This window comes from Panthera onca, chromosome C2 (assembly GCF_046562875.1).
Source record: "Panthera onca isolate mPanOnc1 chromosome C2, mPanOnc1 haplotype 2, whole genome shotgun sequence".
Taxonomy (NCBI): Eukaryota; Metazoa; Chordata; class Mammalia; order Carnivora; family Felidae; genus Panthera; species Panthera onca.
This window is the reverse complement of record NC_138347.1, coordinates 65,109,375-65,134,587: the sequence shown is the minus strand read 5'-3', so window position 1 is coordinate 65,134,587 and position 25,213 is coordinate 65,109,375. Positions and strand designations below refer to the sequence as shown.

At 37.3% G+C, this 25,213-nt stretch overlaps 1 protein-coding gene across 4 annotated transcripts in view; it reads left to right on the top strand.

The window, feature by feature from the left end:
• The first annotated feature begins 1 nt into the window (after position 1).
• IGSF11 (immunoglobulin superfamily member 11) overlaps positions 2–25,213 on the top strand; it is a 200,429-nt gene continuing 175,217 nt past the window's right edge. For 3 of the 4 annotated variants that reach the window (XM_060639940.3, XM_060639939.3, XM_060639937.3), the window contains exons 1-3: positions 2–193; positions 691–775; positions 12,581–12,634. In XM_060639940.3, coding sequence (XP_060495923.1) covers positions 697–775; positions 12,581–12,634 — 133 coding nt within the window. In that variant the 5' untranslated portion in view covers positions 2–193; positions 691–696. Of the gene's footprint in view, positions 194–690; positions 776–12,576; positions 12,635–25,213 lie in introns of those variants that run through there. The other variant, XM_078453041.2, reaches the window with a different exon arrangement.

Here is a 25,213-nt window from a genome sequence, read left to right as displayed (position 1 = left end):
GTCTGGGCTGCCTCGGGCCGCTGGTGCCGAGTCCGCTGACTCGCCTGCGGACACGAGCGCCGGGCGGACGCCTTCTCCTGAGAAGAGGTGATAACCACACGTGGCAGTCGCCACCGCCCAGCGGCTAAGCTCGGGGCTCTGAATCGGTGCCCCAGAGTGGTACCCGCAGCGTTCTAGTGGAGGTTCCCGGCGGGTGCGTGAAACCTGACCGCCCAGGTACCGCCCCTCTAGTCGCGGGCGACGTGTTAGCGGAGGAAGCGGCGGCCGATCGCGTGGGGGCAGCATACTCCCGGTTGCCGCCCAATCAGATCCACGCTTGGTCGGAAGACCCTGGTCTTTTCGCAGGTGCTCCTGTAGGGTGTTAGTGCACTGTGCTAGCGAATGGTTCTGCTGAATGCTCTTCGGCTTTAGGCTCTCGTCGGCGTTGTAGTGACGAGGCCAAACGTTGTGTTTTTTCCTATTAAATTCTTAAAACCATTTTTTAATCCTGCCTGTACCAACAGTGCCCGTACCGTTTTCAGTGTACCAGGAAAAGAGTTTTGCCCTTCTAACACCCGTGTTGGCAAAGTCAGATGGGTCTTTCCTCACAATACGCGTGTAGAGAGGAGAGGTTTGCTCTCTTCCCCACCTTCCCCACCACGCACCTCTGGGCGTTCATTGCTGCAGGATCATCCTCTTCTTTGTCTCCAGGGACAGATGAGCAGCTGTTTTCCTCCCCTTTGGGAAGAGCTGTCTTGGCCGTGGAAACTTGGGGCTGTGAAAGCCCCAAGGTATGGTTTTTTGTTTATTTGTTTTGCGGAATTAGACATACATGGCTGGAGGTCTAAAGGGAAGAGAGGAGATCCAGTGAGAAATGGGTTCTAAAATCACCCCCATTTAACTGACTTATAGCAGAAGGGATTAGGGCCCAGAGTTCCAGAAAGAAAGGGAGTAAGAAAGGGGAGAGGGGATAGGAGGAGCAATACTTAACAAGTGGGGAATTTGCACCTGGTGGTGATGGCCGGTGGGGTCTGGGTTTTGAGATCTGGCCCGTCCTTTTTTTTTTTTTTTTTTTTTTAATTTTTTTTTTAACATTTATTTATTTTTGAGACAGAGAGAGACAGAGCATGAACAGGGGAGGGGCAGAGGGAGAGGGAGACACAGAATCGGAAGCAGGCTCCAGGCTCTGAGCCATCAGCCCAGAGCCCAACGCGGGGCTGGAACGCACGGACTGCGAGATCAGTGACCTGAGTTGAAGATGGACGCTTAACCGACTGAGCCACCCAGGCGCCCCTGGCCCGTCCTTTTTGAAATAAGTGTTAAGAATCCACTCCAGGCCAGCATGCCCTCTACTTTCAGGAGTAGGACAGTATAGAGGTGGTAGGTGATGAGACATTTGTTTGACTCTTCAAAGCCTGAAATCACTGAGGCAGACCAACCATTGGTAGTATAATACCAGATATGCCGTTAGTATGAGTTTAATTGCATTCAGTAATTAGAGATATGCTTAAAATCTAAATGCAAATAATTGTGATCAAGATATGAAAGGGAGAATGGGTACCATTGATGCCACACTTAGGAGTAAAAAGAAGAATCTAGGTATACTGAAGTAATATCATTTATGTAACAGTATCTAGAACATAGTAGGTGCTCGAGATGTGTTTGTTGAGTGTAAATATATGAAGGATCTACCTCATTTATTTATTTAAAAGTGTGTGGAGTGGGGCACCTGGGTGGCCCAGTCGGCTAAGCTTTGGACTTCTGCTCAGGTCACAGCTCATGAGTTTGAGCCTGGCATTGGGTTCTCTGCTGTCAGAGCAGAGCCCCTTCCCTTCCTGTTCCTGTCTCCTCTCTGTCTGCCCCTCCCCAGCTTGTGCTTTCTCTCTGTCTCAAAAATAAAAACATTTAAAAAAATGTGTGGAGCAAGTAGACTTTGCATTTGTAGTAAAATAGGTGATAGGCTATGGTTTACAATTTCAAAGGGGTATTGGTTTTGTAGGTGTGTTTTTCTATTTATAACAAATTTAATCACTGTAGAAAAGTAAGAAAAACAAGCATAAAGAAAAAAATTGAATTCCTCAAACACCCAAAGGATAACCTTTAACATTTTAATGTATATCTTTGTAGAATTTCCCCATGCAAATCTATATATCTAATAGCTGTAGTTATGTGTATATTTTACAAAATGGAATCAAACTGTGCAACTGTTATATAAAGCGCATTTTCATTTAATATTGTGGTATAAATGTTCTTCCTTGTCAATAAATGTAATCTAAATTAAAGAACACTGGCTTTTGGAGTCAGACCAAGTTTGTTCTAATTCTGTATCTGTCATTCACTAGATTGTTGAGCTTGGGCAAATCTCATTATTTCTCTGAACCTCAATTTTCTCATCTTCAGATGAAAATGGGAATAGTGTAATAGCTCTCAGAGTTCTTGTGACAACTAAATGAGATAATATATGTAATTAGTTCATATGTGCCTCATAAAGAGTAGCTATTTTAAAATTTATATGTCATCTATTCTATGAATTTATTTTGTTGCTTTTAACAGTGCTGCCTTGACCATCATTATACAGACATTTTACAAGCTTGTCATGTTTTTTTCCTTCAGATGAATATTTAGTTGTGGAATTGCTTGGCTAAGGAAATGTGCTCATTCTGGTTTTTGGAAAGTACTATATTTTAAAATGTCCTTCAGAAAAATTGAGCCATTCTGTGACTCCACCAGTAATATATGGGAGTGCTATTTCTCTATACCAATGCCAATTCTGTATATATTTTTATTTTTGCCCATCTGATAAGTGAAAAATGGTATCTTGTTTAATCTGTATTCTTTTCATATGTTTAATGGCTATTTGTTTTTGTTTTTGGTAAATGTCCTAGTCATGCCCTTGTCTTTTCCTTATTGATTTGTGACAACTTCCTGTATATTAAAATTTTAATTCTTTATTATATAAATTGCAAATAAAGTTTCCTGTCTTGTTTGCCATCTAGAAGTTTGATATATTTTTTTTTATTTTTATGGAGTAAAATTCATTTTTCTCTTTGTAGTTTTTAACTTTGGGTCATGCTTACAAAGACCTTCCCTGTCTCTCAAGATAACATAAATGTTCCCCACCTGTATTTTCTTTTAGTACTTTTCAGTGTGTGTGTATTCTTTTTTACTTCCATAGAGTTAAGTGTACAAAACTTAAGTGTGAAGCTTGATGAATTTTTTTTTTAATGTTTATTTTTGAGAGACAGAGACAGAGCACAGGCAGGGGAGTGACAGAAAGAGAGGGAGACACAGAATCCGAAGCAGGCTCCAGGCTCTGAGCTGTCAGCACAGAGCTGGATGTGGGGCTCAAACTCATGAACCGGGAGATCGTGACTTGAGCTGAGGTCAGACACTCAACTGACTGAGCCACTTAGGTGCCCCAAAGTTTGATGAATTTTTATGTATGTATGCATCCATGCATACACCATCCAGATCAAGAGATAGACTGTTTCTAGCATTCTAGCAGTTAACTACTGTTCTAATCTGTGTTTCCATAGCTTAGTTTCTCTGATTTTTTTTTTTTTTAATTTTTTAACATTTATTTATTTTTGAGACAGAGAGAGACAGAGCATGAACAGGGGAGGGGCAGAGAGAGAGGGAGACACAGAATCTGAAACAGGCTCCAGGCTCTGAGCTGTCAGCACAGAGCCTGACGCGGGGCTCGAACTCACGGACCGCGAGATCGTGACCTGAGCCGAAGTCAGACGCTTAACCGACCAAGCCACCCAGGCGCCCCAGTTTCTCTGATTTTTGAACATCATACAATATGACTCTTGTTAGATATTATTTATGATTGCTGAGCAGTATTCTATTGTATGATTATACTACAAACTTCTGATGTTGATTGACATTGGATTGTTTACAGCTTGGAACTATTAAGAACTTTTTTGGTGTGTGTCTTTTGCTGGACATAAGTGCTTATTTCTCTGGAATATACCACTGTATAGGATTCCTGGGTCATAGAACAGACTCATATTTGACCTTAATAGATACTGCCAGACAGTTTCCCAAAATGGTAGTACCAGTATACACTCTCACCAGCAATGCATAATAGTTCAAGTTGCTTTGCATATTTGCCTTTTACTGTTGGCTGTTCTGGTTTGTTGGTACTCAGTGGAGTTTTCATTTGTATTTCTCTTATGACTAATGATGTTGAGCACTTTTACAGATACTTATTGGCCATTTGGATGTCCTTTTTTACAAAGTGCCTGTTCACTTCTTTTGCCCATTTTTTATATTGGATTGTTTGTCTCATTCTTATTGATTTGTAGGACTTATTTACATAGCATGCTTGTATGTATGTGTTTGTATTTTTTAAACCCTTAAAGCTTTAAGTATTCTGTATTTTATTTTGGTAGATGGTCTGTGATAGAAATCTCACCTAATCTTATTTTTAAAAGGTTATCTAGATATTACAATGACATTTTTTTTTGAAAAAAAAATTTCTCCATTGATTTAAAATACTAGCTTTTCCATATAACACTCTCTAGTACATACTTGAGTCTATTTCTGTACACTTCACTCCTGTTTTGTCAAGAAAAAATGATCTAGTGTTTCTCTCAGACTGTTTTTTGGTTGTAGGTTTATAACATATGATAATATCTCATAGAACAAATTCCCTTTCATTTTTTTCTTTAAAAATAATTTGTGAGTACTTCATATATTCTTCCAAGTAACTGTAGGATATTTTTGTTTAGTTCCAACAATGACATCAAAAAGTTTGTTGGGATTGTTTAAAAATTCAAGAAAAGTCTTCTAGGTCAAGGATATCTGTGAGTCTGGCTTGCTGATGTTGTTTCATTGATCTCTGTTATGGGCTGAATTGTGTTCCCCCCAAAACTCATATGTTGAAGCCCTAAAGCCTGTAAAGGACCCTGGAGATAGGAGCATTAAAGAGGTAATTAACCTTAATCATTGGGGTGGGACTCTAATCCAATCTGACTGTTGACCTTGTAAGAAGAGGGAAAGATAGGTGGAGGTGCTCACACAGAGAAAAGGCCATGTGAGGTTGATTTTTCTTTTCCAATTTGGATGCCTTTTATTTATTTTATTATTTTCTTGCCTAATTACTCTTGCTAGGACTTCCAAGAAAATGGTGAATAGAAATGGTGAAAGTGGGCATTCTGATCTTGTTTCTGATCATAAGGGGAAGGCTTTCACTATTGAGTATGATATAGATTTTTCATCCAAGCCCTTTATCACATTGAAGAAATGCTCTCTGTTCCTTGTTTTCTGAGTATTTTTTTTTAATCAGGGAAAGGTGTTGAAATTTAAAAAATATGCATTAATTGAGATGATTCTATGTTTTTTCTCCTTCATTTTATTAGTGTGATATATTACATTGATTTATTTTTGTACGGTGAACCATCTTTGCGTTCCTAGAGTAAATCCTACTTTGTCACAGAATGTGATGGTCTTAATATGTTTCTGGATTCAGTTAGCTAGTATTTTGTTGAGGATTTTTACATCTATATTAATAAGAGATATTAGTTTGTAGTTTTCTTGTGATTGTCTGGCTTTGATATCATGGTTATGCTGGCTCATAGAATGAGTTTTAAAATGTTCCCTCCTCTTTTATTCTTTGCAAGAGTTTGAAAAGGCTTAGTGTTAATTTTTCTGTAAGTGGTTGGTAGAATTTATCAGTGAAGTCATCTGTTTCTAGATTTTTTTTTTCTTCTAATTTTTGGGAGATTTTTTGATTCAACCTGTTTATGTGTTATAGATCTATTGAGTTTTTTTTTTTGTTTGTTTTGTTTTTTCCTATTTCTTCTTGAGTCTGCTTTGGTAGTATATTTCTAGGAATTTTTCCTTTTTATCTAGGTTGTCCTGTTTTTTTTTTTGTTTTGTTTTTTTTTTTTTTTTTTTTTTTGGCTGTATAGTTGCTCATAGAATTCTCTTTATAATCCTTTTTACTTCTGTAAGATTGATAGTAATATCCCCACTTTCATTTCTTTAGTTATTTACTACTTGTCTCTCTCTTTCTCTTTGTCAGTCTAGCTAAAGGTTTATCAGTTTTGTTGATCTTTATTTTAAAAGACCCACTTTTGTTGACCCTCTCTATTATTTTCCTATACTCTATTTAGTTTATCTCTGCTCTATTTTTTAGAATAGAATTTTGTTTCATCTTTTAGATTAGGGTTTAGTTTGCTCTTCTCCTTAAAGATCTTTAAGTTATAAAGTTAGTTTACTGATTTGAGATCTTCTTTTTTTTTTAATTTTTTTAATGTTTTTATTTATTTTTGAAAGAGAGAGAGACAGAGCATGAGCAGGGGAGGAGCAGAGAAAGAGGGAGACATAGAATTTGAAGCAGGCTCCAGGCTCTAAGCTGTCAGCACAGAGCCCAATGTGGGGCTCCAACTCACGAACTGTGAGATCATGACCTGAGCCGAAGTCGGACACTTAACCGACTGAGCCACCCAGGTGCCCCTGAGATCTTCTTTTTTTAATGTAGGCATTTATAGCTGTAAATTTCTTTCTCAGTAGTTTATTTCCAGCATCCCATATCTTGGTATGTTGTGTTTTAGGTTTCATCTGTCTCAAGGTATTTTCATCCATCTCAAAGCATTACATTACTCTTGTAATTTCTTTGACTCATTGGTTTTTTAAAAGTGTGCTGTTTAATTTCCAAATATTTGTGAAATTTTCAGTTTTCCTTCTGTTATTGATTTATAGCTTCATTCCACTGTGTTCAGAAGAGATGCTTTATATGATTTAAAGCTTTTAAAATTTATTAAGACTTGATTTGGGACTTAATATATAGTCTATCTTGGGGAATGTTCCATGAGAAGAATGTATATCTGCTATGGCTTGGTGGAATGTTCTTTATATGTCTGTTAGGTCTAGTTGGTTTATAGTGCTGTTCAAGTCTTGTATTTTCTTTAAAAAAATTTTTTTTAAGTTTATTTATTTATTTTGAGAGAGAGAGAGAGAGAGAGAGGGAAAGTATATGCATGAGCACAAGTGCAGGAAGGGACAGAGAGAGAGGAGAGAGAGAATTCCAAGCAGGCTCCGTGTGCTGTCAGTGCAAAGCCTGATGTCGGGATCGAATTCACAAATTTGAGATCATGACCTGAACTGAAATCAAGAGTCGGATGCTTAACTGACAGCCACCTAGGTGCCCCAGGTCTTGTATTTTCTTATTGATCTTCTGTCTAGATATTTTATCCATTGGACACTTTGTGTCAGTTCTTCAGGTAGCCCTCAGACAAGTCAAAACACAAGCAGAATTCTTTGATAACAGGTGTGCTCTGCTCCCTCTGGAATGAGGGACTATGATCTCGTACTTGAACATGGGCTTCTGTCTTCAAAACTGATGCTGAGTTGAGGAGCAGAGCAAGGACAAGTAAAAATGCTGCAGTGGTCTCCTGCTGTTTGTAAGTTGCCCCCTTGATTCAGCATTCACTTGATTGTTATTATCTTTGTCTGTTTTCCAGAGTTCTGAAAAAGTTGAGTGAGATTTTTTGCTCATTTTTTAATTGTTTTTGTGGAAGGATGAGCCCCTGGAGCTACAAACTCTATCACTTTTACTGACATCACTCCTTACCTGCCCCCACCCCCTTAAAGTTTTGAAAATGGCAACTTGTATATCCACATCAGATGCTTGGTTTCTTTTGAAGAATTGAAAGTATGTTACTACTGAGCCCATAGTTCCACAGATCAACAATTGCCTGGTGAGGAGCAGTTGCCCAGTTTCGACCGCACTTTCCCTCCTGCCCCTTAATCATGTAAGTTACCTGATTGGTTTCTCCACCCATTTTAATTTTCAATCTCTTTAGTATTACATATCGACTACAAACCTAGGCCTTGAGCCAGATAAAACTGGATTTGAATGTTGTCCTGACCATTTAAAGACTGTGTGTCCTTAGAAAAGTGACCTGTTCTCTGTGATCTTTAGTGTCTTCATTTGTAAAATGAAGAGAAACATAATTACTCAATTTAGTTATTGAGATAAGTGAATAATATAATATTTATGAGGAATTTAGCCCAGTGCCTAACATGCAGTAAGTAAATAATAGTTGTTAGGAGTTTTAATGTAAATTTATTAAAGTCATTTTTTATGTTCCTTGGTAATGTTTGGAATTTTTTTCTTATATGTTGAGTATATTTGTTTAAAAATGTTATTCTTATATAATTTGTGAATTTTATCGTTGTTGTGAATTGGATCTTTTTTTCCTACTATATTTTCTAAATGGCTAATGCTAGTATGTAGGAAAGATAATTTTGGTTTCTCTTTTCTCCTGCCATTTTTTAAATTTCCTTATTAGATTAAATAGATTTTCTGATTAGCTTCATTTTTCTTTTTGTTTTTTTTAGTTTCATTTTTCTTGATACACATTGTAATGATAATTTCCCCCACCTTTATAATATTTATATTCTAATTCTTTTTTTTTTTCTAATATTGACTAGGACTACAAAACAATGTTAAATAATAATGAGGATTACAGATGTCATTTTATTCCTGAATATAATGGGAATGTCCCAGCAAGTGCAATGCTTAATTTTGGTTTCAGATATATACATATATATACATACATATGCATATACGTGTGTATATATATATATATATATATATATGTACATGTATAAATATATATGAATATATATAGAACAATTTCTATGATGAAGTTTCTTTCTATTTCTATTTTACAAAAAATTTTAACTGGCTTTTGAATTTTATCAAATAATTCATAGAATCTATTGAAATAGTCATATGATTATCTCCATTAACTTATTCATGTAGTTGCATCCATAGACTTTTTTTTTTTAACGTTTGTGTATTTATTTTGAGAGAGAAAGAGGATGAGCAGGGGAAGAGTGGGGGTGGAGGGGTGGCGGGGAGAGAGAATCCTAAGCAGCTCCACACTGAGTGTGGAGCCTGATCCCATGACTGTGAGATGACGTGAACCAAAATCAAGAGTGGATGCCTAACCAACTGAGCCACCCAGGTGCCCCACATCCATGGATTTTTAAATGTTAAATCAGTTATCCATTCCTAGAATAAACCTTACTTGGTCATCCTATATTTGTCTTTTAATACAATTCTGAGATCAGTTGCTAATATTTTATTCAGGATGTTTGTATTTTAGTAGTTGATCTATTGTTACCCTTTCTTGTTTTGTATTTGTAGACTTTTGGCATTAGTATTATGCTAGCTTTATAAAATGATTTTAGAAACTTACTATCTTCTTCTGTGTCCTGGGACAGTTTATATATGAACTATCTGTTCTTCAAGATTTTCCAAAACTCACCTATAAAATCACATGGTCTTTGGGGCGCCTGAGTGGCTCAGTCGGTTAAGCGTCCGACTTCAGCTCAGGTCACCATCTCGCGGTCCGTGAGTTCGAGCTCCGCATCGGGCTCTGGGCTGATGGCTCAGAGCCTGGAGCCTGCTTCCGATTCTGTGTCTCCCTCTCTCTCTGCCCCTCCCCCATTCATGCTCTGTCTCTCTCTGTCTCAAAAATAAATAAACGTTAAAAAAAATTAAAAATAAAATGAAATCACATGGTCTGGTTTCTTGGGGTGTGGGGGTTATGGTTGTGGTGTATACAGATCTCTTATAGGTTTTCCAGTTACTGTAGGTTTTCCAGTATTGTATGATTATTGGTCTACTTAAATTTTTTCCTTATACTTTAAAATTTTTTGATGATTCAACTTAGAAAAATATTGCATTTCCTTTCAAATTTATGATTTATTGAGGCTAAGTATTTTCTTAGACTGTTACTTCAATCCCCACATATGTTTTTAATTTCCAATATTGAGTCCTCTCTCTTTCTTGATTATATTCAGTTATACTTTCTTTCTAGTATGTTTTAATGTTTGTTTAAACAGTCTGTTTAAAGAAACACCTCTTTTGTTTATCAAGTTTATTGTGAGTTGTTTTGGGGTGTTGAGGCTGTAATGTAACAGACAGTGAGTTTATAGTTTTGCGATCCTCCGACCTGTAATATCTAACTCTGTGGGGTACCAGGATCACTAAATTTGGAGTGTACATCCATGATATACAAAAGGATTCGTGGGGAGCCTTCTGCAACTTCTCTTTATTTTTATGCTGCTTATTTATTGATTTGTGAGCAAACCAAAGTGAAAGTAACTTTGAACTGAGTTCAAGGTATCATATTTGCCTGTCCTTAAACCCAGTTGAGAATCTGTGGTTTGGACTAGAGAAGATAGTTTTTTCTTGTTTTTGCTTTGTTTTGTTCCTTTTGGTTGGTGTCTTGGAATTTCTTGCTCTTTAAGCATGAAGCTAAATGTTTTAAACACACCTAATTATGTATTTTTTAAAAATAGTTTTATTAACATATAAAAAAATACCATACCGGGGCGCCTGGGTGGCGTAGTCGGTTAAGCGTCCGACTTCGGCCAGGTCACGATCTCGCGGTCCGTGAGTTCGAGCCCCGCGTCAGGCTCTGGGCTGATGGCTCGGAGCCTGGAGCCTGTTTCCGATTCTGTGTCTCCCTCTCTCTCTGCCCCTCCCCTGTTCATGCTCTGTCTCTCTCTGTCCCAAAAATAAAAAAAAAAAAACGTTGAAAAAAAAAAAAATACCATACCACAAAGTTAACTCACTTAATTTGTATTCAGTGGTTCTTTAGGATACTCACAGAGTTTTGCAACCACACCACGATCTAATTTTAGAGAATTGTTAACACTCTAAATAGAAATCCTGCACACATTAGCAGTCATTTCACATTTCTCCCCTACTTCACCCCAAACCTGGATAATCACCGTCCTATTTTCTGTATTTTACCTATTTGGGACATTTCACAAAGATAGAATCATACAATATAACGTATGTCTTTCACTTAGCATAATGTTTTCAAAGTTTATCAATGTTGCGGCATGTATCAATATTTTATTTTCTTCTTAGTGCCAAATGATTTTTATTATTTGGATATACCACATGTTGTTTATCCATTCTTCAGTTGATGGACATTCACATTGTTTCTACTTTTTGGCTGTTATGAATGATGCAGCTATGAACATTCATGTACAAGTTTTTGTGTGTATATATATTTTAATTTCTATTTGCTATATACCTGGGGTGGAATTGCTGGTCATATGATAACTCTCTGTGTAATCTTTTGAGGAACCACCAAAACTGTTTTCCAAAGTTGCTGCACAATTTTACATTCCCACCAGCAGCATATGAAGGTTCCAGTTTCTTCACAACCTCATCGACACTTATTATTATGTGTTTATTATGTTAGCTTTATTAGTGGGTATGAATGGTATATCTTTGTGGATTTGATTTTCATTTCCCTGATGGCCAATGATGTTGAACATTTTTTATGTGTTTATTGGTCATTTGTGTATCTTCTTTGGAAAAATTTCTATTCAAATTCTTTGCTCATTAAAAAATATTCTTTAATAAAATTTTAAATTTATTTTTGAGAGACAGGGACAAAATGTGAGTAGGGGAGGGGCAGAGAGAGAGGGAGACACAGAATCGGAAGCAGGCTCCAGGCTCTGAGCTGTCAGCACAGAGCCCAACATGGGGCTTGAACCCACAAACCATGAGATCATGACCTGAGCCAAAGTCGGATGCTTAACTACCTGAGCCACCCAGGTGCCCCTGCCCATTTTAAATTGGGTTGCTTGTCTATTTATTATTGAATTGTAAGAATTCTTTAAAATTTTTTTTTTTAACATTTATTTATTTTTGGGACAGAGAGAGACAGAGCATGAACGGGGGAGGGGCAGAGAGAGAGGGAGACACAGAATCGGAAGCAGGCTCCAGGCTCTGAGCCATCAGCCCAGAGCCCGACGTGGGGCTCGAACCCACGGACCGCGAGATGGTGACCTGAGCTGAAGTCGGACGCTTAACCGACTGAGCCACCCAGGCGCCCCAAGAATTCTTTATATATTCTAGGTATAAATCTCATGTGAAATAGATGATTTGCAAATATTTTCTCCCATGCTGTGTGTTGTCTCTTTACTTCCTTGATGGTATCCTTTGACAGAGAGAAGTTTTAAATTTTAATGATCTTCCACGACCTATGCTTTTGGTGTCATATTTAAGAGACCATTGTCTAATCCTAGATCTCAAAGATTTAGACCCATTTATGAAAACCAGTAAATGCCATCTTCTTAGTGAAGATACTCAATGTATGTATGGTTTCCTAATCTGCAAAGAACTTGTAACATTTAACTCCTTACTGATTATGGCAGAGGAGCCACAATTTACTAAGAAAGATCGGATGAGTGTGTGACTATTCTGATAACTTGTCAAAATTGATGTAGGTGACTTACTCTGAGGAGTAAAACAGGAGAGAAGCAGGTCAGAGTTCCTGCATGGTGATTCCATCCCAAATCTAGGTGATCTCATTCAAATCTAAATTGGGTTAGCTTCAGATAGTCCTTTTCTTCTTTTAATGTTTCCATGTGACTAAGTAGTCTAATGAAATGGTTCCCATCCTAATATTTTGTACTCAAATCATGTATCCAAAGATGTCTTATTAAAAGCAACTATTTTTTGTACTCTTAAAACTTGGAATTTATCTATTATAATGTTATCACAGCACAGAATCTTTTTTTCTTCTTTTCCTCACCCCTCTCAGGTAAGAAGAGGAGATGTCTCCGGTGGGACTTTTGCTCTCGTGGGACTACTTTTCTAGTAGTGGTGAGTTACTTAATACTAGATTTTAAAACTATCAGTGGTTATTATTTCTGATGACCCGAGGGAAGGGCTTTCTATGATATTGATCTCTTCTCACACTTTCCTACCTTTTTTAAAATGCTTATTTATTTTTGAGAGAGAGAGAGAGAGAGAGAGGGAGAGAGCACATGCAAGCAGGGGAGAGGCAGAGAGAGAGGGAGACACAGAATCCCAGAATCCAAAGCAGACTTCAGGCTCTGAGCCGTCAGCACCAGAGCCCAACACGGGACTCAAACTCACGAACTGTAAGATCATGACCTGAGCCGAAGTCAGATGCTTAACCAACTGAGTCACCCAGGTGCCCCTCGCACTCCCCTACTTTTTATGATACTAACCTCTTCTTACACTCTCCCATTTCTCAATCCTGGGAAAAAATATTTTATTTTCTTTAAAAAAAAAAAAGAAAGAAATTATTGAGCCCTTGCTATCTATGTGTAAGGCAAGATGGCTACAAAAGGAAACAAGGCAGATATGGTTTTTAACCTCAGGAATCTTATATTCTAGAAGGGACCTCTAGAAAACAAGCAACTATAATGCAAGGTGGTAAGAGCTATGCCAGAGGAAGTACAAACAGGTATTTGTGCATGTAAATGCGACGCTTGAATCAAAGTTGGAGTGCTAGGGTCTAACTGCAAGCACAACATCTACTAGCTCGGTTACCTTGGACAAGTTTCTTCATCTTTACTACGCTCAGTTTTCTCATATTTAATATAGAGGCAATAAAAGTACTCATCTAATTGGTTTTCTATGAAAATAAATGAGTTGATACATATAAATTGCTTAGCATAGTGCCTGAATATACAATAAAAAGGTAACTCATTATTATTATTATTATTATTATTATTATTATTATTATTATTTTAAGGACATTATTCTGAAGGGTTATTTAAGAGCTAAGAAGTAAATGGAGTGGTCAATGTCAGAAGAATATTCCAGGCAGAGACAAGAGCATGTTGCATGCCTGGAGGCAGAACAGATCATGGAGAGTATGAATAACTAAATGAAATTTATTATGCTGAGTAGGAGAGAGCTGGAGAAAAAGATATGATACAGGAGAAATAGGGGCCGGATCAGAGAGATGTTTGGCCTTTATGCCAAGAGAATGCAGATTTGAGAGGGGGATCAAGATACTCGAGTAAGAGGACCCAAAACTCACCTCTTCCCACAGAAGGAACTAGATAACTCATATTAGCATAAATAACCCAGGAAAAGACCCAAAGACTGGCAGAACAAACTCCACAACTAAAGTAGAGAAGAGACCACAATGAAGATGGTAGGAAGGGCAGAGATGTGGCAATCTGCAGCAGGGAAGGAGCCCTGGGTGCAGAGAAGAGTGAGAGACAGACTATCACACTGGATATCCTGCACTAGGAAGATGAAACTCCATAGCCTTTGACTTTTATAACTACAGAGACTGAATTTCATGAGTTTCTTACAACCAGTGGGACTTAAAGCTTGGAATCTTAAAAATCAGCAGACTCAGTTCTACATCTTGGAGATAATAGCTAGAAGTAGCAGTTTGAAAAATGCCTGGGGCACATGGGAGGAACAGTTATTTATACATCTCAGAGCATGTCCTGAAGGAAATTCTCCACAAAGGAGCTGGCAGGTGCCATATCCCTGCCCTGCCCCCACAGCATAACCAGCAGGGGCACTGACATTCACTAACTTGCTTACACCAAGCCCCACCTCCCACACTTCAGCAGATCCACCCCTTCAGGTCCTGTTTACCTTAGTCTGGGCACTGCAGGTCCCCTCCGCCAGAAGACCAATGCAAACCTTGCCAACACTGCATCTCCTGACCCATGCATTTTACAAGGCCCTGGTCTCAGTGGTGGTGGGGGTGGCAGGTCTCATTTTGCGAGCATACCAGAGCTCACCTTGTTAAAACTACACATAATATACTGCCCACAACAGGCAAAGAGAACCTCTGCAGATGACTGGACTGAAGGAAAAAGTGGCCAAGACATAAGAGCTGGGCACACACCACACACATAGGAGACACCCCTGAACCACCAGGTTCTGGTGAATAGGGGACACTGCAGGATATCTTCTTCATAAGGCCATTATTCTCAAGAGCAGGAGACATAGCTGACATCCCTAACACACAGAAACAGACACAGAGAGACCAAATGAGGAGACAGAGAAATATGTCCCAAATGAAAGAATAGGATAAAACCACAGTAAGAGACCTAAGTGAAATGTATATAAGGAAGATGTCTGGTAGAAAATTTAAAGTAATGATCATAAAGATACTCACTGGACTTGAGAAAAAAGTGGAGGACATCATTGGAACCCTTAATAAAGACATATGAAACGTAAAAAAGAACCAATGAAATGAAGAGCACAACACATGAAATAAAAAATACACTAGATGGAATAAATAGCAGGCTGGAGGAAGCAGAAGGATGACTTAGAAACTTGGAAGACAAGAGTAATGGAAAGTAATCAAGCTGAGCAGGTGAGAGAAAAAATTATGCAAAATGAGAATAGAGTTAGGGAACTCAGTGACCCCCTTCAAGCATAATAACATTTGCATTATAGGGATTCCAGAAGAAGAAGAAGAGAGAGAAAATGTGGCAGAAAATTTATTTGAAGAAATAATAGCTGAAAATTTCCTAATATGGGGAAGGAAACAGATATCCAAATACAAGAGGCACAGAGAGCCCCCAACAAAATCAACCCAAGGAGGTCCATACCAAGATATATGGTAATTATGGCAAAAAGTAGTGATAAAGAGGGAATTTTAAAAACAGCAAGAGAAAAGAAGACAATTATATTCAAGAGAAACCCCATAAGGTTATCAGTGGATTTATCACCAGAACTTTTGCAGGCTAGAAGGGAGTGGAATGATATATTTAAAGTGCCAAAAGGAAAAAGTTTACAGCCAAGAATACTCTATCCAGCAAGATTATCATTCAGAATAAAAGGAGAGATAGTTTCCTAGACAAACAAAAGCTAAAGAAGTTCATGACCACTAAATCAGCCCTGCAAGAAATGTTAAAGAGGACTCTCTGAGTGGAAAGGAAAGACCATAAGTAAGAGTAAGAAAAGTAGGACACTCAAAAACATTAAAAATTAGTATATCTGTAAAAATCAGTCAAGGGACTCACAAAATAAAAACATATAAAGTATGATACTATATACCAAAAACATGGGGGGTGAAGAGTAAAGAATGTGCTCAAACTTAAGTGACCATCAAGTTAATGTAGACTGCTATATGCAGAAGATATTATATTCAAACCTAATGGTAACCATAAATCAAAAACCAGTAATAGATATGCAAAAAATAAAGAGAAAGGAATCAAAATGTATTATTAAAGAAAGCTAGCAAATTGAAAGGAGAGTAAAAGGAGAAACAATCAGGGAAGAACTACAAAAACAGCCACAAAACAAGTAACAAAATGGCAATAATTGTAAATAATTACTTTGAATGTAAATGGACTAAATGTTCCAATCAAAGACGTAGGATGATGGAATGGATAATAAAAAATAAGACTCATCTATATGCTGCTACAAGACACTAATTTCAGACCTAAAGTCACCTGCAAATTAAAGTGAGGGGATGGAGAAACATGTATCATGCAAATGGATGTCAAAAGAAAGCTGGCAATACTTATATGAGACAAAATAGACTCTAAAACAAAGAGTGTAACAAGAGACAAATAAAGAACCTATATAATAATAAAGAGGACAGGGGCGCCTGGGTGGCTCAGTCGGTTAAGCGGCTGACTTCGGCTCAGGTCATGATCTCACGGTTCGTGAGTTCAAGCCCCACATCAGGCTCTGTGCTGACAGCTCAGAGCCTGGAGCCTGCTTCAGACTCTGTGTCTCCTTTCTCTGCCCCTCCCCTGCTCGTACTCTCAGTCTGTCTCTCAAAGAAATGAATAAACATCAAAAAAAATGTTTTCAAAAAAAATAATAAAGAGGACAATCCAATAAGAAGATATAACAATTATAAATGTTTATGCACCCAACATGATAGCACCCAAATATATAAAACAAGTAATAACAAACATAAAGGAACTAACTGATAGTAATATAATAATAGCAGGGGACTTTAACACTCCCCTTTGTCAATGGACAGATGATCCACACAGAGAACCTGCAAGGAAATGTGACTTTGAATGACACACTAGACCAGATGGTTTTAATAGATATATTCAGAACATTACATCCTAAAGCAGCAAAATATACATTCTTTTTGAGTGCACATGAAACATTCTCCATAATAGATCATGTGTTACACCACAAAACAAGTCTTAACAAATTAAAAAAGATAAAAGTCATACCATGTATCTTTTCTGACACAATGCTATGAACTAGAAATCAAACACAAGAAAAAATCTGGAAAGAACACAAATACATGGAGCTTAAATAACATTCTACTAAACAATGAATGGATCATCTAAGAATTCAAAGAAGAAATAAAAAATTACATGGAGAAAAATGAAAACAAAGACACAATGACCCCAAATCTTTGGGATGCAGAAAGTGGTTCTAAGAGAGAAGTTTATAGCAATGCAAGCATACCTCAAGAAGCAAGAAAATTTTCAAATAAGCAACCTAACCTTATACCTAAAGTAGCTAGAAAAAGAACAAACAAAACCCACAATCAGCAGAAGGAAGGAAATAATAAATATTAGAACAGAAATAAATGATATAGAAACTAAAAAACAAAACAAAACAAAAAAACAGTAGAACAGATCAATGAAACCAAGAGTTGGTTATGTAAAAAGATCATCAAAATTGACAAATCTCTAGCCAGACTCATTAGAAAAAGAGAGAAAGGCCTCAAATAAACAAAATCACAAATGAAAGAGAAGAAATAACAACTGACACTACAGAAAAAAAATTATATTATGAAAAATTATATGCCAACAAATTGGACAACCCAGAAGAAATGGATGAATTCCTAGAAACATATAACCTACCAAAGCTGAAGCAGGAAGAAACAGAATTTGAACAGACCTACTACCAGCAATGAAATTGAATCAGTAATCAAAAAACTCCCAACAAACAAAAGTCAAGGACCAGATGGCTTCACGGGAGAATTGTACTAGACATTTAAGGAAAAAATAATACTGATTCTTCTCAAACTTTTCCAAAAAATAGAAGAGGAAGGAAAACTTCCAAATTCATTCCATGATAACAAACCAAATAAAGATACCACAAAAGAAAGAGAACCAATATCTATGATGAACATGGATGAAAAAATCCTCAACAAAATATTGGCCCACAGAATCCAACAATACATTAAAAAAATCATTCACCATGATCAAGTGGGATTTATTCCTGGGATGCAAGGCTAGTGCAATATTCACAAATCAATCAACATTATACATCACATCAATAAGAAAAGATAAAAAACATATATATGGTCATTTCAATAGATGCAGAAGAAGCATCTGACAAAGTACAACATTCATTCATAGCAACAACATCCTAAAAGGCATATATGAAAAACCCACAGCGAACATCATACTCATTGGGGAAAAACTGAGAGATTTCCCCCTGAGGTAAGGAAGAAGACAAAGATGTCTACTGTCACAACTTTTATTCAATATACTACTGGATGTCCCAGCCACAGCAATCAGACAACAAAAAGAAATAAAAGGCATCCAAATTGGTAAGGAAGAAGTACAACTTCCACTATTTGCACAGGACATGTTACTATATGTAGAAAACTCTAAAGACTCCATAAAAAACTACCAGAACTAATAAACGAATTCAGTAAAATCTCAGGATACAAAATCAATGTGCAGAAATCTGTTGCTTTTCTGTACTCTAATAATGAAGCAGAAAAAGAGAAATTAATAAAGCAATTTCACTCACAACTGCACTAAAAACAATAAGATATCTAGGAATAAACTTAACCAAAGAGGTGAAAGACCTGTACTCTGAAAACTACAAAACATTGATGAAAGAAATTGAAGACGACACAAAGAAATGGAAAGATATTCCATGCTCAAGGATTGGAAGAACAAATAGTGTTAAAATGTCTATACTACCCAAGGAAATATACAGATTTAATTCAATCCCTATCAAAATACCAATAGCATTTTTTCACAGAACTAGAACAATCTCTGAATAGCCAAAGCAACCTTAAAAAAGAAAAACAAAACTGGATGTATCACAATTCCAGATTTCAAGTTATGTTACAAAGCTGTAGTAATCAAAACACTATAATACTGGTACAAAAATAGACACATTGATCAATGGAACAGAATAGAAAGCCCAGAAATAAACCCAAAATTATATGGCCAATCTTTGATAAAAGAGGCAAGAATATACAATATGAAAAAGTCTCTTCAGCAAATGGTTTTGGGAAAATTGGACAGCTACATGCAAAATAATGAAACTGGACCATTTTTTACACCATACACAAAAATAAACTAAAAATGGATTAAGGACCTAAATGTGAGACATGAAACCATAAAAAGCCTGGAGGAGAGGACAGGCAGTTATTTCTCTGACATTGGCCATAGCAACATCTTTCTAGATTATGTCTCCTGAAGCAAGTGAAACAAAAGAAAAAATAAACTATTGGGACTACGTCAAAATAAAAAGCCTCTGCCCAGCAAAGGAAACAACCAACAAAACTAAAATACAACCTATGGAATGGGAGAAGATATTTGCAAATGACATATCCAATACAGGGTTAGTATCCTAAATTATAAAGAACTTATACAAGTCAACACCAGAAACCCAAATAATCCAATTTAAATTGGACAGAAGACACAGACATTTCTCCAAAGAAGACATATGTATGGTCAACAGACACATGAAAACGTTCTCAACATAACTAATCATCAGGGAAATGCAAATCAAAATCACAATGAGGTATCACCTCACACCTGTCAGAACGGCTAAAATCAACAACACAAGGAACAACAAGTGTTGACAAGCATGTAGAGGAAAAGGAATGCAAACTAGTACAGCCACTGTGAAAGATAGTTTGGAGGTTCCTCAAAAAATTAAAAGTAGGTCTATCCTATTATCCAGGAATCACACTACTGGATATTTACCCAAAGAATATGAAAACACTGATTTGAAAAGATATATGCACCCTTATGTTTATCACAGCATTGTTTACAACAGCCAAACTATGGAAGCAGCCCATGTCCATCAATAGATGAGTGGATAAAGAAACTGTGGTATATATGTACAGTGGAATATTATTTAGCCATAAAAAAGAATGAAATCTTGCCATTTGCATCTAGAGAATATAATGCTAAGTGAAATAATCCACTCAGGGAAAGACTAATACCCTATGATTTCCCTCATCTGTGGAATTTAAGAAACAAAACAGCAAAGGGAAAAAAGAGGGGCAAACCAAAAAACAGACTTTTAACTATAGAGAACAAAAAGATAGCAGAGGGAAGGGAGGGAATAGGTGAAATAGGTAAAGGGGATTAAAAGTATACTTATCTTGATGAGCACTGAGTAATATACAGAATAGTTGAATCACTATACTGAAACTAATATAACACAGTATGTTAACTACACCAGAATTTATTTATTTATTAAAAAATTTTTTTTTAACGTTTATTTATTTTTGAGACAGAGAGAGACAGAGCAAGAACGGGGGAGGGCCAGAGAGAGGGGGACACAGAATCTGAAACAGGCTCCAGGCTCTCAGCTGTCAGCACAGAGCCCGACGCGGGGCTCGAACTCAGGGACCGCGAGATCATGACCTGAGCCGAAGTCGGCCGCCTAACCGACTGAGCCACCCAGGCGCCCCAACTACACCAGAATTTAAATGATAAAATAGTATGCAGAGTCATGAAAGGGTTTCTTGCAAGGCACTGACATGATCAGATTTGCATTTTAGATCATTCTTGTTGTAACTAAAAAACCATATCGAAGTAGTAGACCAGAGGTAGGGAGACTAATAAAACCCTATTACAGAGAGTTCCATTTATAAAATGGCCAAGTAAAGATGGCGTTATACTTGTCTTCTCTCAGAAATCAATGCAAGATAAGAAGAGCAAGAAAGAGAAATGCAAATTCAGTCTTTGAAAAAAAAAAATTAGATGAAATCTATAACCTGAACCACAATATGTGAGGAAAGATTATTAAGAGGAGTTGTGGTCAAAAAAGAGTAGGAGCAGGTACGGAAAGATGCTGTTTACCTCTTGGCACATTTTAGCCAAAACTGGCAGGGAAAGTTCTCTAGAGGAGATGCTATACCTTCAGGGGAAAAAAAAATCCTCAAACATTTCCTTGTTTGGAATAATGGGAATGTGCCAAAGGTATTGGAGTGAGAAGGAGCAGAAAGGAACTAGCAATAAAGTAATATACACATTGAATCATTTAATCCAAAGAAATAGAGGATTAAATATACTATAAAATTTATAGTAAACCCACAGATATAATTGTAACTGTGAGAAATAAAGCAAGTGAAAAGATATTCATTGCAACATCAATTGTGTAGGCAAAAGATTGGGAATAACATATGTAGTATATCAATAACAAAGGTATGTATATAACACAGGTTATATCCATACAGTGCAGCTATTATAAAGAGTGAACTCTTATGTATATTTATATGGAATAATCTCCAAAATGTATCATTAGGTGGCAAAGCAAGGTACCAAGGGAAAAGAATGGGGAATGAGAACCAATATATATGTGCTTGCATATGTTTAAAATATATCTCTTTTTTAGTGTTTTATTTATTTTTGGGAGAGAGAGAGAGCGCAAGTGGGGAAGGGGCAGAGAGAGAGGGACAAAGGATCTGAGGCAAGGCAGCAAGCTCGATGCAGGGCTTGAATTTACGAACCAAACCGTGAGGTCATGACCTGAGCCAAAGTTGGACGCTCAACCAACTGAGCCACCCAGGTGCCCCTAAAATATATCTTGAAGGACACACAGAACTTTGGTTAGCTTGGTTTCCTCTTATTAAGGAAACTGTGTCACTGGTGGTCAGGGATGAAAGGAAGATGTTTACTGTATACTTCACAGTAATCTTAAATTTTTGTGTCATGTATTTTTTGTACCATAAATTTTGTATCATTACTTTAGAAAAAGTAAGACTTTTTTTTTTTTTTAAAAGAGGCTATTTAAGTTATTTGTGTAAGACAGAATGGTGATCTGAGTTAGAGAAATGGCAGTGGGGATGGAGAGAAGTAGATGGATTAGAAGTATTATCAGTGGGAATGATGGGTAGTGAGTGAGGAAGAAGGGGTCGAAGATGACAGGTAGCTTTCTTCTGGCTTGGGTGACTGGGTGGGTGGTTGTGCTGTCCCATAATGTGGGCACTCAGGCTTCATCCCTCAACTTTCTTTGTAGAATTCTGTTATTTCATGCCTTTCTACCTTTCCTGCTATTTTAACCTCTTTGTGGATATTTCCCTGTCTTTTATAAACTCAGGATTATCTGGAATATCGGATGTATACTGGATGTCAGCTCAAACACATATTCTTACCTAATTACAGGATTAAAGAATCATAAAAGCTAAATCTTAAAATGGATCTTAGAAATTTATCATGGTTTCATTGTTTTATTTTAACAATGAAAACCTTAACGACAGAGGCATTATGTGACATAGATTCCTGTTAAAAATTTAAATAAGTTGTATAATGAACTTACATTAAAAAAAATTTTTTTTAATGTTTTATTTATTTTTGAGACAGAGAGAGACAGATCATGAACGGGGGAGGGTCGGAGAGAGAGGGAGACACAGAACCTGAAGCAGGCTCCAGGCTCTCAGCTGTCAGCACAGAGCCCGACGCGGGGCTCGAACTCACGGACCGTGAGATCATGACCTGAGCCAAAGTCGGACACTTAACTGACTGAGCCACCCAGGTGCCCCTGAACTTACATATTTTTGATCCCTCTTTTCTTCCCTTAGTTTTTTTAAAAATTAATTTTATTTATTTTGAGAGAGAGAGAGAGAGGGAGGGAGGGGGTGTTAGCAGGGGAGGGACAGAAAGAGAGGGAGAGAGAGAATTCCAAGCAGGCACCACACTGTCAGTGCAGAGCCCGATTGAACTCTGAACTCATGGGGCTTGAACTCATGAACCATGAGATCATGACCTGAGCCGAAATCAAGAGTCAGATGTTTAACTGACTGAGCCACCCAGGTACCCCTCTTCCCTTATTTAAATGATAATAAATTATAACACGCCTAGTAGTGGATTCTAGAACATTGTCTTAAAAACATTTTTTTTTAATGTTTATTTATTTTTGAGAGAGACAGACAGAGCACAAGTGGGGAGGGGCAGAGAGAGAGAGGGAGACGCAGAATCTGAAGCAGGCTCTGGGCTCCAAGCTGTCAGTACAGAACCTGATGTGGGGCTTGAACTCACAAACTGTGAGATCATGACCTGAGCCGAAGTCGGACACCCAACTGACTGAGCCCCCCAGGTGCCCCCAAAACAACATTGTCTTTTAACCACATGTGGCAAATAGACAATGTATAAGAATGTCAAACTGTCTCCTCTGTGATCTCTGTCTCATTGGCTTCAACATCTCTCAATCTGCCTAGACTCAAGAGGTCAAAATTTTCTTTATTCTCTCTTATTTTAATTATACTCTCCTATCCCACACCCCGCATCAACCCACTGTTGAATGACTGATTTTGGTTTTCCTTCTGAAACACATCGATGTTTTTTTCTCCATTCCCATTAATACAGATGGAGTTCAGATTTTCTTGCCTGGATCATAGCAGCGGCCTCCAAACTGATCTCCTTGACTTCAGCCTTTCTCTGTTTCAATTTATCTTCTGAATTACAGCAAGTTTTACTTTCTAGAGGTGTGGATCTTATTGGACCTCTCATAAAATTTTCAATAACTGTTCAAATAACTTATTTTCAATATCTAGATCAAATGTCCAGATTTCCTGGGTGCCATTCAATGCCTCCATGATTTGTAACTAGCCTTTGTTTCTGATTTTATTTCTGAATACACCTTCCACTGCAGCTATACCTGACTAGTCATCTTTTCCAAAATTCAATCTGTACTTCTTCACTCTGAAGTAACTTTTCCTTTGTTTATTTTTGTTGAAGATTTATTCATCTTCAAGAGCCTGTTCATATACCACCTGGCTTTCGTAGAGCAAACCTTCCACTTACTCACGTGTCTTTGAGTTTGTGCCATCAATAGAACAATATTCTCATGGTTTGCTTTCTATTTTATTTAGTGGTGTTTGTGATACTGTGTCTTTTTCATTTAAGTGTATTTCACCAACCTCTTTCCCAACTTTTGTACATTCTATAGGCTCAGAAACAATGCCCTAGATGACTTGAAAACTTGTGACCGCTCTGCAGAACTTCAGGGGTCTGAAACTGGTTTGAAACGGTTAGAAACCAGATTAGAAACCAGGTTAGAAACCACAACAGAAGTACCCTGGAGATTTGCTATACAGTAAAACCTTGGATTGCGAGTGACTTGTTCTGAAAGTGTTCCGCAAGACGAGCAAACATTTCTAATGAATTTTAACTTGATAAATGAGCTATGTCTTGCAATAGGAGTAGTACATGCCGCCCAACATCACATGATCACAGCTGAGCCAATGGTTCTTCTCTCTGTCTCTCTTTGTCTCTCTCTCTTTCTCTCTCTTGCTGCAGGATTGTGGGTGATCGTCTTGCATGCTCAGATGCTCGGTTTCAGGCCGAGGTGTTTGGTAGAAATCAGTGACTTTTCAGAGCATTGGAAGGTACCCACAACTGGCACTAGTGTATTTTTTGTCACTTCAAAGCACCTATGGACAGTCTTTTGCTTTTCCATACAAGAATAAGCTAATGAATACTTTGCTTCATTCTGGGTCAGGCTGCCTACAGATATAGATCCCTTTCCTCTGTTGCCTTACTGCCAGTTACATTAAATATAGTATATGACAAGAGTTTATTAATACTGTACTGTAGTCAGCATCCTCGCAAGGTATACAATGGCCCCCATGGAGAAAGATTCCATTGAGCCAAGAGACAGCAGTGATTCCATTAGTGATAGTGAAAGTCGTCCTACACAATAACCCTCCTCTCTCTTGTCTCCCTCACACCAGCCATGAAGGTTTTCAAAGGTAAGTGCAAGTGAATTTGTTCATTTTTCTTTATATTTTGTATTTTCTTTACTATTTTGTGTTATATTACAATATTGTAATTATTTTAATATGAATAGTTTTGGTTGTGGAACAAATCATCTGAGTTTCCATTATTTCTTACGGGGAAATTAGCTTTGATATACAAGTGCTTTGGATTACAAGTGTGTTTCCAGAATGAATTATGCTTGCAAATCAAGGTTTTACTGTACTTCCAAATGGCATTCTCTACCTGTGACCATTTTTTAGTTGTAATTTTCACACATCTGTTTATTTTACAATTTATTACAATTGGTACAGAAAGTGAAACATTGTATTTGATATGACTGATTTCCCAAAGGGACTAGATGATAAATGCAAACCAATTTGTTACCTGAAATATTAATTCAAATTTTGAAACAGTTTTTGAAAATTTATATAAGTATTTGAAAAACATATTTGAGTAGAAAAGTTTTTTAAGAAGTCGCTCAGCTAGGGACATCACTTTTATGTGCACTACA